We start from the raw sequence: 14,182 nt of genomic DNA, 5'->3' as shown, positions 1-14,182 counted from the left end.
CGCGCGGCGGTCGTCGGTCGGTCGATGGTGGCGAAGAAGTGGAGGAGATGGATGGGACACCGGTGGCGATGCAGTATTGGGTCGCGGGTCGTGGGGGGAGGGGATTCGTTTCGGGGGGGGGGGCACCGTGTCGCAATGTGGCAGGCAGGGTCTCGTGGCCGTAGCTCGCTCTTCAGGGTCGCGGGTTGCAGGGTCGCAGGGTCGTAGGGTCGCAGGGTCAGACGGAGACTGTTGAAGGCGAAATCAGCGAGGCTGGTCCGGATGGAGCCCTGTCAGCGTTCCCTGCAGCGCGCAGCACCTTGAATGCCTCAGTTGTACCACCCAGGACAGGTGAGGTAAGGCAAGGCAGAGGCAGAATAGGTGGGCAGGGTCCGAGGGTCTGTCTGTCTGAAAGGCCTGAGGGCCTGAGGAGAGCCGCCTGGAGAGGCTTGACAGCGGCGAGGCGAGCGGGGCAGACAGCGAAAGGACCCCCGGCAGACGGACGCCGACGCTGGGGGGTGGGTGGCCCCGGTCGGGGAACGAATGTGGTTGGCTGGTATGAAATCGACCAATGAGAGAACTGGACGCGTCAGAGGAAATCACGTGGCCGGTCATGTTTTCTCTCCGGAACTCCGCTGTCGCTTGCCTCTCCTTGCTCTCCTTGCTCTCCTTGCACTCCCCACCTTGTCGTTCTGCGTCAACGCCGAATCAGAAGGCGGGAGTCAGTTCCTTCTGGTGGCCCTCGGGTGGCTGACACGAAGGGCTGACAGCAACACTACATGTACCTATCGGCTGAGCGGCAGAATGTCGGTTGTTCGCTGGAGATGGGATACCTGCAGGTCTCGTCTCAACTCAACTCGGCTCGTTTCTCCCCACCTCGATCCCTCATCGTTGAGGCTTGTATCGTCGAGGCTATCGATTTCCGCGCCAGCCACTGCATGACGCTTCCGGGGCAACTGCTACTTCGTGTTCCGTGAGAAGTGTTCTAGCGAAAGCTTCCCTTGCCGTGGAGCTGGAACTCGTCGTTTCAAGCCAGGCAAGCCTGAGTCAAGACAAAGAAGGGGGAAAAGGAACTCGTGCGCCGCCAGCAGTCAAGGGCGTCTGCTAAGCGTTTGGTGGCCCGTCCTTTAGGCCACTTCGTGGACCAACTTGCGGTCAAGCAGCATTCGACAACGATGCCTGTCGCTTCATGGTTGCGAGTAGCAATGGAAGAGCATGCATCACCGAAAAAAAGGGCCATGCCGAGGCCTCCTGTTGAAGTGTCAGTGCGAAACTGACTGCTGGGAGACCAGCTGCCACATGTTTACGACGGCATCTCGTTTCCGCCGCTGTTATTCTTGACTATGCATTTCCCACAGGATTCGGCCTTGTGCTGGATAGAACGGCAAAGGCCATGATGCTTGGAGCCCGGTTGTCAGCGAAAACAGTTTCGGAAGCATGACGAGGCCATATGCCGTCACGGCCTTGCGTGAGGCCAGCCCCACGCAACAGAGGCATTGGTCGTGTGTCGCGGCTAGCCGGCTCCCTCAAACACGCTTCTCGACGGGATCCCGACTTCGCGACAGATTGACCACGCATGCAGGTGGCCGAATACCAAGCTCATGTCAATGTCACATTAACCTGCCTGATCGATGCCGCGTAGAAGAAAGGGTACTAATTCTCTGTTCTCGATGACGAAGGAAGTAGATAATCGGATGCTTTGCTGGACTTGACAAGGCTAGCTATCCCATTCCGAAGCGGATTTCAGGTCGACAGTGAGAACCGCCGCTGAGCCCCGATACCGACTCAACACGAGGGACACTCAGCATCCTGGCTCTGCTCCATTGCTTGTAGCAACAGCAGTTGCGAGTCAATCGCCGTGCAGCATTTCCCACTCGGAGATTTTTTTCATCGCCATCCACTACACTACACTGCACTAAACAATCTGCCTCGAAGGTGGGCAGAGAGACACCTCACGACTGGCCATCCATCACCGCTCGCCATGTTCTAGCGCTGAACACTTGCATCCAGCCCGCACGCCGGCCGCCCAGCCAGATCGCTGCAACCCCTGAGCGGCTCTCCCATGGTGGGGGGCGCCAACCCCTGGCTAGCCGATCTCGATGCACATCCCAAACACCCTCCCCGCCCTCCCACGGCTCCCTGATCCCCTGTTTCGACGCTGACTGGGTGAGCAGGCTCTGCCGTCGAACGACAATCCTTGATGGACCGAAAAGAAACACGCAATACGGCCGCAAGTACAGTCCGTGGTCCTGGCCCGCTTGGTCGTCCAATCTGAGACTTGGCGGTCGTCAGCCTCCCTTCTGGGCGAACCACCTCGTCCGATTCCTGCAATATGTAAAGCCGTCAGATCCCCGCGGTCTTGAGGCGCTGCTACCATTACTCATTCTTTTGGCCCCAGAGCTGTCGGGTTTGGTGATATCTTGAGGGTGTTACTTCTTAGTTTTGACCCATTTCCCTTCTCTCCACGCTCCGTATTTGTCTTCTATTTCCACCCATTTCATTCACTCTTTGGAACCTTCGTGATAGACTCACAAGGTTCGCTCCATTTCATTGTTCTTGTCCACCTGGCGTGGCATGACATCTTCTCCTTCCGATATCTGACCATAGAACTTCACTCACTTGCATCTTTTCTAGTCAGTATGCGTTCACCGGTCCATTCACTGCTCTTCTGCTTGGGCCTGTTTGTCCTCCTCGCCGAGGCGTCCCCTGTTCGGTCCGACACCCGGAATACGATCCAGAAACGCTCCTTCCTCGTCCCGCGTGTCAAAAACGAGAACTTTCAAGGTCACAATGGGCCCCGTCAGCTTTTGAGAGCCTACCGCAAGTACAGCATGCCTGTGCCGCAGGGTCTCGAGGAAACTGTTGCTCGACAGACGGCACAAGCCAAGCTCAAGGCTCGCCGGAGAAACGGCACGGGGGTTGTCAAGGCCACTCCTATCCGCAACGACGTTGAATATGTCTCGCCCATCAAGATTGGCGGCCAGACGGTTACTGTCGACTTTGATACCGGGTCTTCTGACCTTTGGGTCTTCACCTCACAACTCGGCAGACAGGCACAGGCTGGTCACGAAATTTACGACCCTGCCCAGAGCAAAACATTTTCTATGCTTCGCGGAAACAGCTTTGATATTTCATACGGCGACGGATCTGGAGCCGCAGGCAACGTCGGCACGGACGTCGTCGATATTGGGGGCGCTACTGTCACGCGGCAGGCCATTGAGATGGCGACAGCCCTGTCCGCCTCCTTTGTCGAGGATACCGCGAACAATGGTCTCATGGGCCTCGCCTTTTCCAAACTCAACACAGTCAAGCCTCAGAAGCAAAAGACCTTCTTCGACAACGTTATGCCGAGCCTCGCCGAGCCCGTTTTTACGGCTGACCTGAAGAAGGCCGCCGTCGGTGCGTACGAGTTCGGCCGTGTCGACCCCGCCAAGTTTGTTGGTCAGATGACGTACGTTCCGGTCAACACTTCGAACGGCTTCTGGCAGTTCTCGAGCGAAAGCTTCTCGGTCGATGGTGGCACCCCTCAGCCCGGCCAGGCCGGTGGCCAGGCCATCGCTGACACGGGCACAACCATCATCCTCGCCAATCCCGCTACTGTCGAGGGCTACTACGCAGCAGTTTCCGGCGCCGCCAACGACCAGCAGCAGGGTGGTTTCACGTTCCCTTGTGCGACGCAGCTGCCCGACCTGGCACTGGACATTGGCGGACAGTACATGGCGCGCGTCAAGGGGAGCGACATAAACTTCGCCCAAGTTAGCGACACGAGTAGGTTTCCTGTTCATATGATGCCTGTTTACGGAACTGATATGTTACAGTGTGCTTCGGTGCTCTTCAGGCGACCACTTCGAACGTTCAGGTGTACGGCGACGTCATGTTCAAGACGCAGTTCGTGGCCTTCAATGGCGGCAACAATTCTCTCGGTTTCGCCGAGCACGCAGACGGCCAAGCCCGACCCACGCAGCTGGGTCAGCAGCAGCAGCAACAACAGGGGACGGGCGAAACGCAACCCCTAAGAGGGTGAGTCGCGAGAGTGCCAGCGACCAACCCTCAGCCGAGCTAATACTCGCGCAGTGTGGTCAATGAGAGCTCGGCTGGGCCCGCAAGGGCTGCGAGCCTAGTTCTGGTTGGCGCCGTGCCGGCGTTGACGGTGATACTCGGGTGGTACATATAGATCTTCTTATTTATCCTTATGAATACATGACGTCGGCCTCGTATGACTGGCAAATAGACCGGTGCGCGAGGTTGTGATTTTGCCACACCCAACATGTCTCAAATCGTCTGAAGTCATGACTTGCGTTTACGCCAGCGACTTGCTCCTCGATCCTGTGAATCTGAGATACACAACTACCTCTGCTCTTTATCGACATTCGTCTTGAAAAACTTAGCAGTGCGGTGAGTAATGTGTTCACAGAGAGATTAACATGACAAGGCGTATCCTGCAACACATTTCATAGTGATTTATCAACAGGAAAGGTAGCGAGTAAACGACGGTCTGGTGATATTATGACACGGTTCGTCACCTGTAGAGAAGCTACTGCTTGTACTCGCCCTTGGCAATCTTCTCGCAGACCGCCTTGAGCGTCTCGCCAGCCCAGACAAAGTCCTCGAGACCAAGGTAGACCTGCGCGCTGATGCGCGCGTACCAGCGCCCACCATGGACACCCACAGGGACAAACGTCTTGTACTCCTCCCTGAGCACCTTGATGACGAACGCCGCGATAGCAGCCTCATCCTCGGCCGGCGCCTCGATGGGCAGGAACACGTTGACCATGGCACAGTTGGTCAGTGTGCCCGCAACGTTGTCGAGCACCTCGGTGCCCAGGATCTCGGCCGTCTTGCGACCGCCCTCCTTGGCCAGCTTCCACAGGTAGTCGAGGATGCGCTGCTCGCCGCCGAGGACCTCCTTGCGCCACTGGACCGCGTCTTTGACGCAGCAGTAGGGGCTCACCTCCCAGGCGCCGATGAAGGCGAAACGCTGGGCAAAGGCGGCGGGGTCGACCTCGTCGGTGGACGCGCGCGGCTTGGCGTTGGGCCCCGTCTGGGTGACGTAGCTGTGGCTCGTGGGCAGCGTGCTCGTGATCTGGGCGTGGTTTCGGACGGGCACGTAGACGACGGCGCAGCCGCGGGGCACGTGGAGCCACTTGTGGCAGTTGCTCAGGAAGTAGTCGGCGTCGAGGGCGGTGAGATCGATGGGCACCATGCCGATGCCCTGCGCACCATCGACGAGACTGACGACGCCAAGCTCGCGGCAAGCCTTGGTGACGGCCTCGAAGGGGAAGCGCACGCCTGGCTGGGACGTGACGACGTCGTAGATGGCGACACGCGGACGCTTACCTTCGCTACGGGATTTTTCAACGGCTGCACGGAAGAGGTCGACGATGGTGTCGTCTTCGAGGGGGTACGTCAGCGGGATAGTTCGCGACGAGAGGCGGCCCGGGTTCGTATCGATGAGGTACTCGACCGTCTTCTCACACGCGCCGTAGATGGTGCTGAAGGAGATGATCTCATCTTTCCCATCGTCGGCCCAGGTGAAGTTACGAATGATGATGTTGAGAGCCGTCGTGGCATTGGCTGCCAGGATGAGCGTCTCAACCGGAGCGTTGAGGTGCTCAGCGAGAGCAGCGCGGGATTCTTCCAGGAGAGCGGGGTACTGGTGGCGGAGGAAGATGTCAGACTGCGCTTCGGCACGGGTCAGGTACTCAAGGCGCTTCTCATGCACAGCCCTGGGATATGTGCCAAAGGAGCCTATCCAGTCAGCAACATTCATCCGTTATGAGGGGACGTTATCACGGACCATGGTTGAGGTTGTGATACTCAGGGTCAATGAGAAAGTCCTTGAGCAAGGCGGGGCCAAACTCAACGGGTGTCTTGGACACGGTCCTGTCCACAAGGGTGGTCATGGCTCTGGCGATTGGGGTTTGAGAACGGGTGGACTAGTCAACAAGTTTGAGCAGACTTTTTGTTTGCGTCCCTGAGGCTTGACTCGCAGCTTATACGAGCTTCACAGCGTTGTTCGTGACTCACTTACGCAGTGTTGTCGTGTTGCAGAGTCATCCTCCTAACCCCATATTCAGCACAGAGGACGACACATGATTCGCCGCGCGGCTCGTCATCACGAAGGGCGTACCTACCCGACCGCATCGACACGACGATAGGACAAGCGTCGCGACCAACCCGGTCTCTGAATGCGGCGTCTGACATTTATGTGAGTCTGGCAACTACGCGATTACAAATGCAAGCCATTCGAGGTGGTAGTAGACACTATCTCGATAATCGGTTTCGCTCAACGCGCGGGGGACTTGGCAAATGCCCTGGTCAGCTAGCTTCAGATCAGTTAATTGTGATTTTGAGGGAATAAGAGGATTGCCCAAAGCTGGCTGGAATTGCCGGGCTCACAGCTTGCGATTGCGACCCACCGACCCGAAGATATCACCATACTTGTACGAGGGCAAAAGGTCAAAGCGAAGCAGCCATGCCCGAGGTGTTCAAGTTCAAACCAACTGCCGGCGTGCGATGATCACCGGCTTCTTCGGTGGTAGGCGGGTCCCTCTGAGGAAAGATGAGCCTCGATAACTCTAAAACCCAAAAAAGGAGAAGCTCCCCTCCCAGAAGCCTCCGAGATTACCGAGCCGTGTCAGTGAGCGTGTCAGTGCCACCTAGATCAGGGCCAGGGGAGAGCTCACGAGTGTCGCGCCAAGCCATGCGAATCGGCCTCATTCCGGCTTCTGCGAGATAGATAGTGCGCGGACAGGAGGCAAGAGAACGATGCGACGCTATGCAGACCTCGGCGATGCGACGTACCGTGGGGAAAGCGTAGAAGGATACTCTGAACATGCAGCGCATCCCCTGAATCAAGCAGGGATCTCTCATGAGGAGGAGCCTATGGACTTGGGCCTATGGGCGCCCCTCAAAACCGAGGCACACCAAATGCCGGTTCGCGCCAGCACAAGAGGCACAACCACATGTAGGGCCCCCAAGGTCGTCATCCACGTTTAATTATCCTGGGTGCCTCCCCCGCATACAAAGTCCAGTGTGTAGTAGACATTTCCCCCTCTTCTTGGCTCGCTATCCCCCGCATTGACGATCCCTTCTAACACCCCCTGGCCATGGCCCTGCCCCTGGCCTTGGCTCTGACTTCCGGGGCCACCCCTTGCGGGAGTCTCCTTCCGCGGTCCTCCGTGCTGCCTCTCCAAGCTGCAAGATATACCCTTCCCAATCAAATCGAGGGCAACCCGGCCCGCGGACCACGACCGCACCAAGCCGGCGCAAAGTCTCCCGAGCCCACAACCGCAACGACGCTGTTTGCTGGCGCACATCCTGCCTGTCCTGGCCGCGGGACCAAGACGAGGGCCAAGGCCGTCCGGACGTCACGTTGCCAGGTTCTAGCTGCAATCACTCGGCCCTTTACATTGGTAGCCCACACAAGCGACTGCCTTTGATTGACGGCATTTGGCGGCAAGCAGGCGTGGGGTACGGGGATGCAGACACCGCGGCGTGGACGCCTGAGTAAACCTTGACCCACGCAACGGGGACGTCCATCTGCTTATAAGGCGAGCACTGGCTCCGTTGAGGACATCAAAGCGCCTCAACCCTCTACCCAAGGGCATCGATCTCTGGAGCAGAACAGACAGGCCCAGGTCGTCCACCATCTGGCCTTCAGCCCCTCCCCCTCTCCCACCATGCACGTCAACAAGCTCCTCGCCGTCCTAGCGGCGTCGACCCTTCAGGCCCTTGCGCAAACGAACAATGCAGCCTGGGACGCAGCCTATGCTAAAGCCGAGGCGGCACTCGAGAAGCTGACGCAGGAAGAGAAGATTGGCATCGTCACCGGCATTGGTTGGAATCAAGCGCCCAATGGTCCCTGCATCGGTAACACGAGCCCCGTGTCTTCGATCGGCTATCCCTCGCTCTGCCTGCACGATGGACCCCTCGGAGTGCGCTGGGGCAAGAGCATCACGGCCTTCACGCCCGCCGTGCAGGCTGCCTCGACGTGGGACGTCGAGCTCATCCGTCAGCGCGGCGCCTACCTCGCCGCCGAATTCAAGGGCACCGGCGTCAACGTCATCCTTGGTCCGGCCCCGGGCGCTCTCGGCAAGAACGCCGAGGGCGGCCGCAACTGGGAGGGTTTCGCGCCCGATCCATACCTCCAGGGCATCGCGTCGCAAGTGACCGTCGAGGCTCTGCAGGCGGGCGGCGTGCAGGCGACAGCCAAGCACTTCATCGTCAACGAGCAGGAGATCAACCGTGAGCAGATCAGCAGCAATGTCGACGATCGCACCATGCACGAGCTATACCTGTGGCCTTTTGCCGACACGCTGCGCGCCAACGTGGCAGCTGTCATGTGCTCTTACAACCGTGTCAACGGCACCCACGCGTGCGAGAACAGCGGCGTCCTCAACGACCTGCTCAAGACGGAGCTCGGGTTCCCTGGCTACGTCATGAGCGATTGGTTCGTGGCCCAGCAGACGACATCGGGTGCAGCCAACGCCGGTATGGACATGTCGATGCCCGGCTCCGGCTGGGGCGGCGGCGACGAGCTCTGGGGCCCCAAGCTTCAGGCTGCCATTGACGCCGGAGAAGTCGAGCAGTCGAGGCTCGAGGACATGGGCCGCCGCATTCTTGCAGGTTGGTATCTCCTCGGCCAGGACGGCGGCTATCCGCCCGTCGACATCCAGGCCAACGTTCAGGCCAACCACGCCGAAAACGTGCGCGCTTGCGCCCGCGACGGTACCGTGCTCCTGAAAAACGAAGACGCCATCTTGCCTCTCAAAGCCCCAGGCAGCATCGCCGTCATTGGATCATCATCGATCCAGAACCCCAACGGCATCAACTCGTGCGTCGACCAGGGCTGCAACGAGGGCGCCCTTGGCATGGGCTGGGGCTCGGGTGCTGTTGAGTACCCGTACCTCGTTGCGCCACTTGACGCAATCAAGGTGCAGGCCGCGGCCGACGGAACCGACATTGTGTCGAGTACCACGGATGACACAGCAGCTGGTGCTAGAGCAGCCACTGGTGCCGATGTTGCGCTCGTCTTCATCACGGCCAACTCGGGCGAGGGCTACCTCACGGTTGAGGGCAACGTCGGCGATCGCAACAACCTGGACCCCTGGAACAATGGAAACGAGCTGGTGGCCGCCGTGGCCGCCGTCAACGATAACGTTGTGGTCGTCGTGCACAGCACGGGCGCCGTGATCCTCGAGAGGATCCTGGCGCTGCCCAGCGTCAAGGCTGTTGTCTGGGGCGGTCTGCCGTCGCAGGAGAACGGTAACGCCGTCGTCGACATTGTTTGGGGCTCGACCAACCCCAACGGCAAGCTGCCTTACACGATTGCCAAGTCTGAGAATGACTACAGCAGCAAGGTGATTCGCAACGGCGGCGATGACAACTTTAGCGAGGGGCTGTATGTCGACTACCGCCACTTTGACGCGCAGAACATTGAGCCGCGTTTCGAGTTTGGCTTCGGGCTGTGTGAGTTCACGTTCCTTTCTGCTGTGTCTGCTTGTAGGTGATGGGCAAAGGGATGGGCAACTGCTAATCTAAGTCAGCTTACACGAAATACGAGTACTCGAACATCGCCATCAACTCGGTGGCCATTGGCGGCCCAGCCGTTGGCGAGACGGGACCAGGCGGACGCATCGACCTCTTTGATGACGTCGCCGAGGTCACGGCAACGATTACAAACACGGGCGAGGTGGCCGGCGCCGAGGTCGCGCAGCTGTACATCACGCTGCCGCCAAGCGCGCCGGCCACGCCCCCCAAGCAGCTGCGCGGATTCGCCAAGCTCAAGCTCGCGGCTGGCGCGTCGGGCACGGTGACGTTCCCGCTGCGGCGCAAGGACCTGAGCTACTGGGACGTCAGCAGCCAGAACTGGATCGTGCCGCAGGGCACCATCGGCGTCAAGGTGGGCGCGTCGAGCCGGGACATCAGGCTTGAGGGCGAGATTGAAGTGACGGGCGGACCACCGGCGTGCCGCAAGAGGGCGCGCATCGTGAGGTGATCTGACACTAGAAGCGGGAGAGGCTTCCAGCGTGATGCATGGCGATCGTGATAGCGGTAGTCAAAAATAGAGCCGTCGAATCAAATGGCCGCAGCTGGTGACGTTGCGGGATGTTTAACGCTTCATGGTTTGACGAATGCGAGGCTGGGGTGGATGAGAAGCTTGATCTTCGCCAAGGCATACTCGTGCCTGATGCGAGTCATTGGGTGGGACGCGAGACCGAAAGCCAAGGCCGAATTCCGAGTCTTTGGTATTCCGAGTCTCTGGTTTAGTAAATAGTGATGTTGCCAAGGAGGGGGGAGAAGCATACGCGGAAGGAGAGCCACGCCGCCAAGGTCACATGACACTTGGGCTGTCCGAAACCTCCACCCGCTGAGGCTTGTCGGGGGGGCGTAGTGGCGGAGCACGTCACCCGCAGCTTGCAAGTCACAGCCCCCGCTGCGCTGGAGCCAGCCCTGTACCACCCGAAGCAAAAGAGATACTGTCTAAGGTAAGGTACCTCAGGTTTGCCTGTGGGTCTGCCTTTGGGCCTGCCACAGCGCTGCGCCTGCCTCGCACCTGCACTACGAGAACCGTGAGCACGCAGCCAGCAGCGGGTGAGCGCCCAGGCAGCAGAGAAGCAGACGAGCTCGCTCTATGCCCAATCGCAAAACACCCCAGAGACCTGCGGCTGCTGCTGGCTGCTGCTGGCTGCTGCTGCTGGCGGACGACCACCCACCCCGCCGTGCTAAGCCCAGCTAAACCCGTAGCTTCGCCCCCGCCTCGGACGCCGGTGTCTGTAGCTCGCCATCCGTGGACATGGTCCCCATGACCCGGCCTGCTCGGCCCCTCTGATGTGTCCGCGTCAGCCTTGAGTGTGTGTGTTATATAACAGTTCCTTCCCATGACGCCGTTCATGTTCCTCGTGGCTAGACACACCTGACCTGACCAGAACCAAGTCATATCACCCATCGCCTCACCAACACAATCACCTACAAGACCAGACTTCCATCATCTGCAGCAACCTCAAGCTTTCACATCGGATCAACTCACAACAACTCACACCTCAAAATGTCCGCTTCAGACTACTACGGCAACGGCCAGCCCTCGTACGGCGGCCAGGCCCAAGGCTACCCCTCCCAGCCCCAGTATGCCCAGCAGCAGCCGACGTACGCCCAAACCCAGGGCTACCCCTCTCAGCCCTCGTACGCCGGCTCCCCCGCCCCCTCGAGCAACAACAACAACCACCTAGCGCCTTACGGCGCGGCGCCTAACCCCAACTCGCGCCCCACGAGCGCTCAGTCCCACCACTCGTACGGCGGCGGCCAGCCCACCTACGCCGACCAAAACTCCTCCTACGGCGGCCACAACCAGCAGCAGCAGCAGCAGCAGCAGCAACACAGCCGCGACGGCCCCGCCGGCTCGGACGCCCAGTTTGGCGAGGACGGCGACCGCGGCATCATGTCCACCATTGGCGGCGGCGCCGCCGGCGGCTTCATTGGCAAGAAGATCATGGGCGGCAAGCTCGGCGCCATGGCTGGCGCCGTCGTCGGCTCCATCGTCGCCAACAAGGTCGAGGACCGCTTCAGCTCCAAGAACAGCCACAAGCAGTCCCACCACCAGCAGCAACACCACGGGGGCCACCACGGCAGCCAGTACCCGCAGCAGAACCAGTACAACCAGGGCTACGGTGCCCCGTATCAGAGCCACCATGGCAGCAGCAGCAGCAGTGGCGGCCTCATGGGCTCCGTCCAGAATCTGCTCGGCAAGCGGTAAAAGAAAGGAAAGGACAGGCAGGAGGCGCGTGTGCTGATTATGACGGCTGCATGATGTAATGACGAACGACGGGTACTGTTTTACATAGGCATTGGGTCTTTTCAACTGTTAGATACACCTTTTTTTCTTGATTGCGTCGGGTCTGCAAAGCCCCTCGACGAATGAATACCTCTTCACTTGCAAACCAAGCCAATCCACGAGCACATGTGCTTGTTATAATACTGACCCGATTTTACTGCTAGACGATCTCGCTCATTCAGATAACTGCCACATCGCCCGCCGTACAAGCCGTGTCTCCTGGTCTTTACTATTCACAGCTTCAAGTCGTCTAGGCTAGGCCCAGCACTCTACCCCGCCCAGAACGAAGCTCTTTCTCGAGGCACCAGACATAACGAGCCTGTTCCTAAGGAACGGCATAATCGTCCCAAACGCCAGTCATTATTCGTTACAAATCCACCAGATGCCGTTGACCACTAACCTACAATCTCCCCCTCACGTCGGTTTGGCAGTAGAATCTCCTCGTCGTCCGAGCTATCGTTGTCAGCTTGCGCCACGCGGTCCAGCATCCGCTCAATGTCCTCGTCCGCCAGCTTTGGCCGCGGTCGCGAGTGTCCGCTCCCCAAGCCCGCCGGCAGCGACAGTTGGCTCCGATGACCGAATCCTCCGTTCACGCGTCTCCGCACGGCCGTTCGAGGGGTCCCCGTCTGCGAATCAGCATCCACATCCATTTCCATCATGCTCGTGCTCTTCTCAAAGCCAACACGCTTCGGAGGCGGCTGTGGCCTGTGGCTGGGTAGGCTCTTTCGGGGCTGCGACGTTGGCAGGGCGTGGCGTGTGCCTGGAAGCGGCTGTGACGATGATGTCGCAGGTGCGTAGCCGTGCTTCATGTTGGTAGAGTTGCCGGGGCTGCTCATGAAGAGCAGCGTTTCGATAGCGTCCTGCTCTCGCACATTCTGGTGGGGCGAAAACAGAATGGGGTCGGCCAGGGGCGTCCGACCCACGCGTTGTAATGGGGTTCCCTGCAGCGAGCTCTGTTGGGCAGGCGTATGAGGAGAGGCGCTGTGGGAATGGGAGAGGAGCGTCGGCGTGTAGTGGGGGTTGGAATTACGACGCGGGTTGTGGGCGGCTGTCGATCGTGAAGGCTGGATAGAGGCTGGAGGTGCTAGGCTCAGAACTGGCTGTACGGCGCCTGGCGGTGACGCAGAGTTATGACCACGACGAGATAGAGGCTGCGCGCCATCCCTCCAAAACGTATCGTATGCCGCCGGGCTCGGGTTGGAGCTGCTCGTCGTCGCGCTGTGAGGACCACTTCGGGCTGCAGCCAGCATGGCGGTTCGAGGGCTAGCCGAGTTCTCGTAGCGGCCGTGCAGTGTCGAATGACTGGATGTGGGTGAAGCGGCTTGTGAAGCCATCGACTCGACCTCGTCGATAGAATGTGACTGCCAGCCGTGATTCAACTTGACCATGGCGTACGAGAGACGCGTCTTGAGGTCGCTCGATAGCTGCACATGGTTAGCAATTTCCCATAGCGTAGATTGTAGGTGAACTTACATCGCCAATAGTGCTTGTCGTCGTCGACGCTAAAGAGACTGCACTCGTGTTTCTGGAGTGACCGCCGCGCACGGGCGACACGTTGGTGTCCTTGACTGCGCCGTCGGCTGTCCTCTTGCGCGATAGAGAAGTCGCCTCGGGGTTGTACATCTTGTCCTGTGCAGCAGCAATCCGAGAGAGCTGGAGAAGCTGGGACTCCTGGCTCGACGATTGTCCGCTCATGTGGCTTTTGGGGACGTCGCCCTGGCTGGGTTGGCTCGGTTGGCTGGTAGGCGGGGTAAAGACGTTGTCCGACTCGATGGTCAGTGTCGTGTCCTGGGACGTATCGTCGGGTGTCAATTGATGAGGCGGAGCGTGTGGTCGTCGTGCGGCAGCGGCGGCGGCAGCGTCCGAGAGATGTGCGAGGGTATGGAGAGCATCGACGACACCGTGTGGTTGTGGTGGCTGCGCGAGGTGGGCAGCGACAGCGGGATTTCGTGATGGCGCGTCTCGGGTGGGTGGTGCCGCAGCAGGCGCGTCGGGCGCCGAGGTGGAAGAGGCGTATCGATGCAGATTATCCGACAGTAACCTCCCGTCGTGGCCAGAACCGGCGTGGCCTATTTGGGAGCGGCCGTAGGAGGCGTTGGCGTCATGAGTGGTGGTGCCTGTACCCGTATGTGCATGGCCCAGCTGATGCGGCCGGGTTACTGCGTCCATAACGCTGGTCGTCGTACTTTGCATGCGAGTACGGGTATGCTGGGACTGACGTTGATGGGTCGCGGTATTTGCGAGTGTGTCTCAGATGGCGATGGGAAGTTGGTGAACCGGCTGCGACGTGCTGCTGTCCAAGGTACAAATGTGGAAGCCTGGCAAACGCATACGTGTACGTCCCAGGCGAGGCGGTTTGAGCCGAGACGG

General features: G+C 59.6%; 5 protein-coding genes across 5 annotated transcripts; 3 read left to right on the top strand and 2 right to left on the bottom strand.

Moving 5' to 3' along the window:
- Positions 1-2,618: 2,618 nt before the first annotated feature.
- Positions 2,619-4,003, top strand: D7B24_005256 (uncharacterized protein; the record flags this gene model as incomplete). Its single annotated transcript, XM_028639415.1, has 2 exons — positions 2,619-3,747; positions 3,798-4,003. The coding sequence occupies 2 exons, from the start codon at positions 2,619-2,621 to the stop codon at positions 4,001-4,003; spliced, it is 1,335 nt and encodes a 444-aa protein (XP_028496269.1).
- Positions 4,004-4,513: 510 nt separating this feature from the next.
- On the bottom strand, positions 4,514-5,882 carry D7B24_005255 (uncharacterized protein; the record flags this gene model as incomplete). Its single annotated transcript, XM_028639414.1, has 2 exons — positions 4,514-5,727; positions 5,777-5,882. The coding sequence occupies 2 exons, from the start codon at positions 5,880-5,882 to the stop codon at positions 4,514-4,516; spliced, it is 1,320 nt and encodes a 439-aa protein (XP_028496268.1).
- Positions 5,883-7,661: 1,779 nt separating this feature from the next.
- Positions 7,662-9,979, top strand: CEL3A (glycoside hydrolase 3; the record flags this gene model as incomplete). The annotated part of the gene is made up of 2 exons (XM_028639413.1): positions 7,662-9,450; positions 9,528-9,979. 2 exons carry the CDS (start codon positions 7,662-7,664, stop codon positions 9,977-9,979), a joined length of 2,241 nt encoding a protein of 746 aa, XP_028496267.1.
- Positions 9,980-11,029: 1,050 nt separating this feature from the next.
- On the top strand, positions 11,030-11,734 carry D7B24_005253 (uncharacterized protein; the record flags this gene model as incomplete). Its single annotated transcript, XM_028639412.1, has 1 exon — positions 11,030-11,734. One exon carries the CDS (start codon positions 11,030-11,032, stop codon positions 11,732-11,734), a length of 705 nt encoding a protein of 234 aa, XP_028496266.1.
- Positions 11,735-12,207: 473 nt separating this feature from the next.
- D7B24_005252 (uncharacterized protein) lies at positions 12,208-13,981 on the bottom strand (the record flags this gene model as incomplete). Its single annotated transcript, XM_028639411.1, has 2 exons — positions 12,208-13,236; positions 13,286-13,981. 2 exons carry the CDS (start codon positions 13,979-13,981, stop codon positions 12,208-12,210), a joined length of 1,725 nt encoding a protein of 574 aa, XP_028496265.1.
- Positions 13,982-14,182: the final 201 nt, after the last annotated feature.

Source organism: Verticillium nonalfalfae, assembly GCF_003724135.2.
Source record: "Verticillium nonalfalfae strain VnAa140/NRRL 66861 chromosome Unknown scaffold_31, whole genome shotgun sequence".
Taxonomy (NCBI): domain Eukaryota; kingdom Fungi; phylum Ascomycota; class Sordariomycetes; order Glomerellales; family Plectosphaerellaceae; genus Verticillium; species Verticillium nonalfalfae.
The sequence above is the reverse complement of the archived record's forward strand: the minus strand, read 5'-3'. Positions and strand labels throughout refer to the sequence as shown.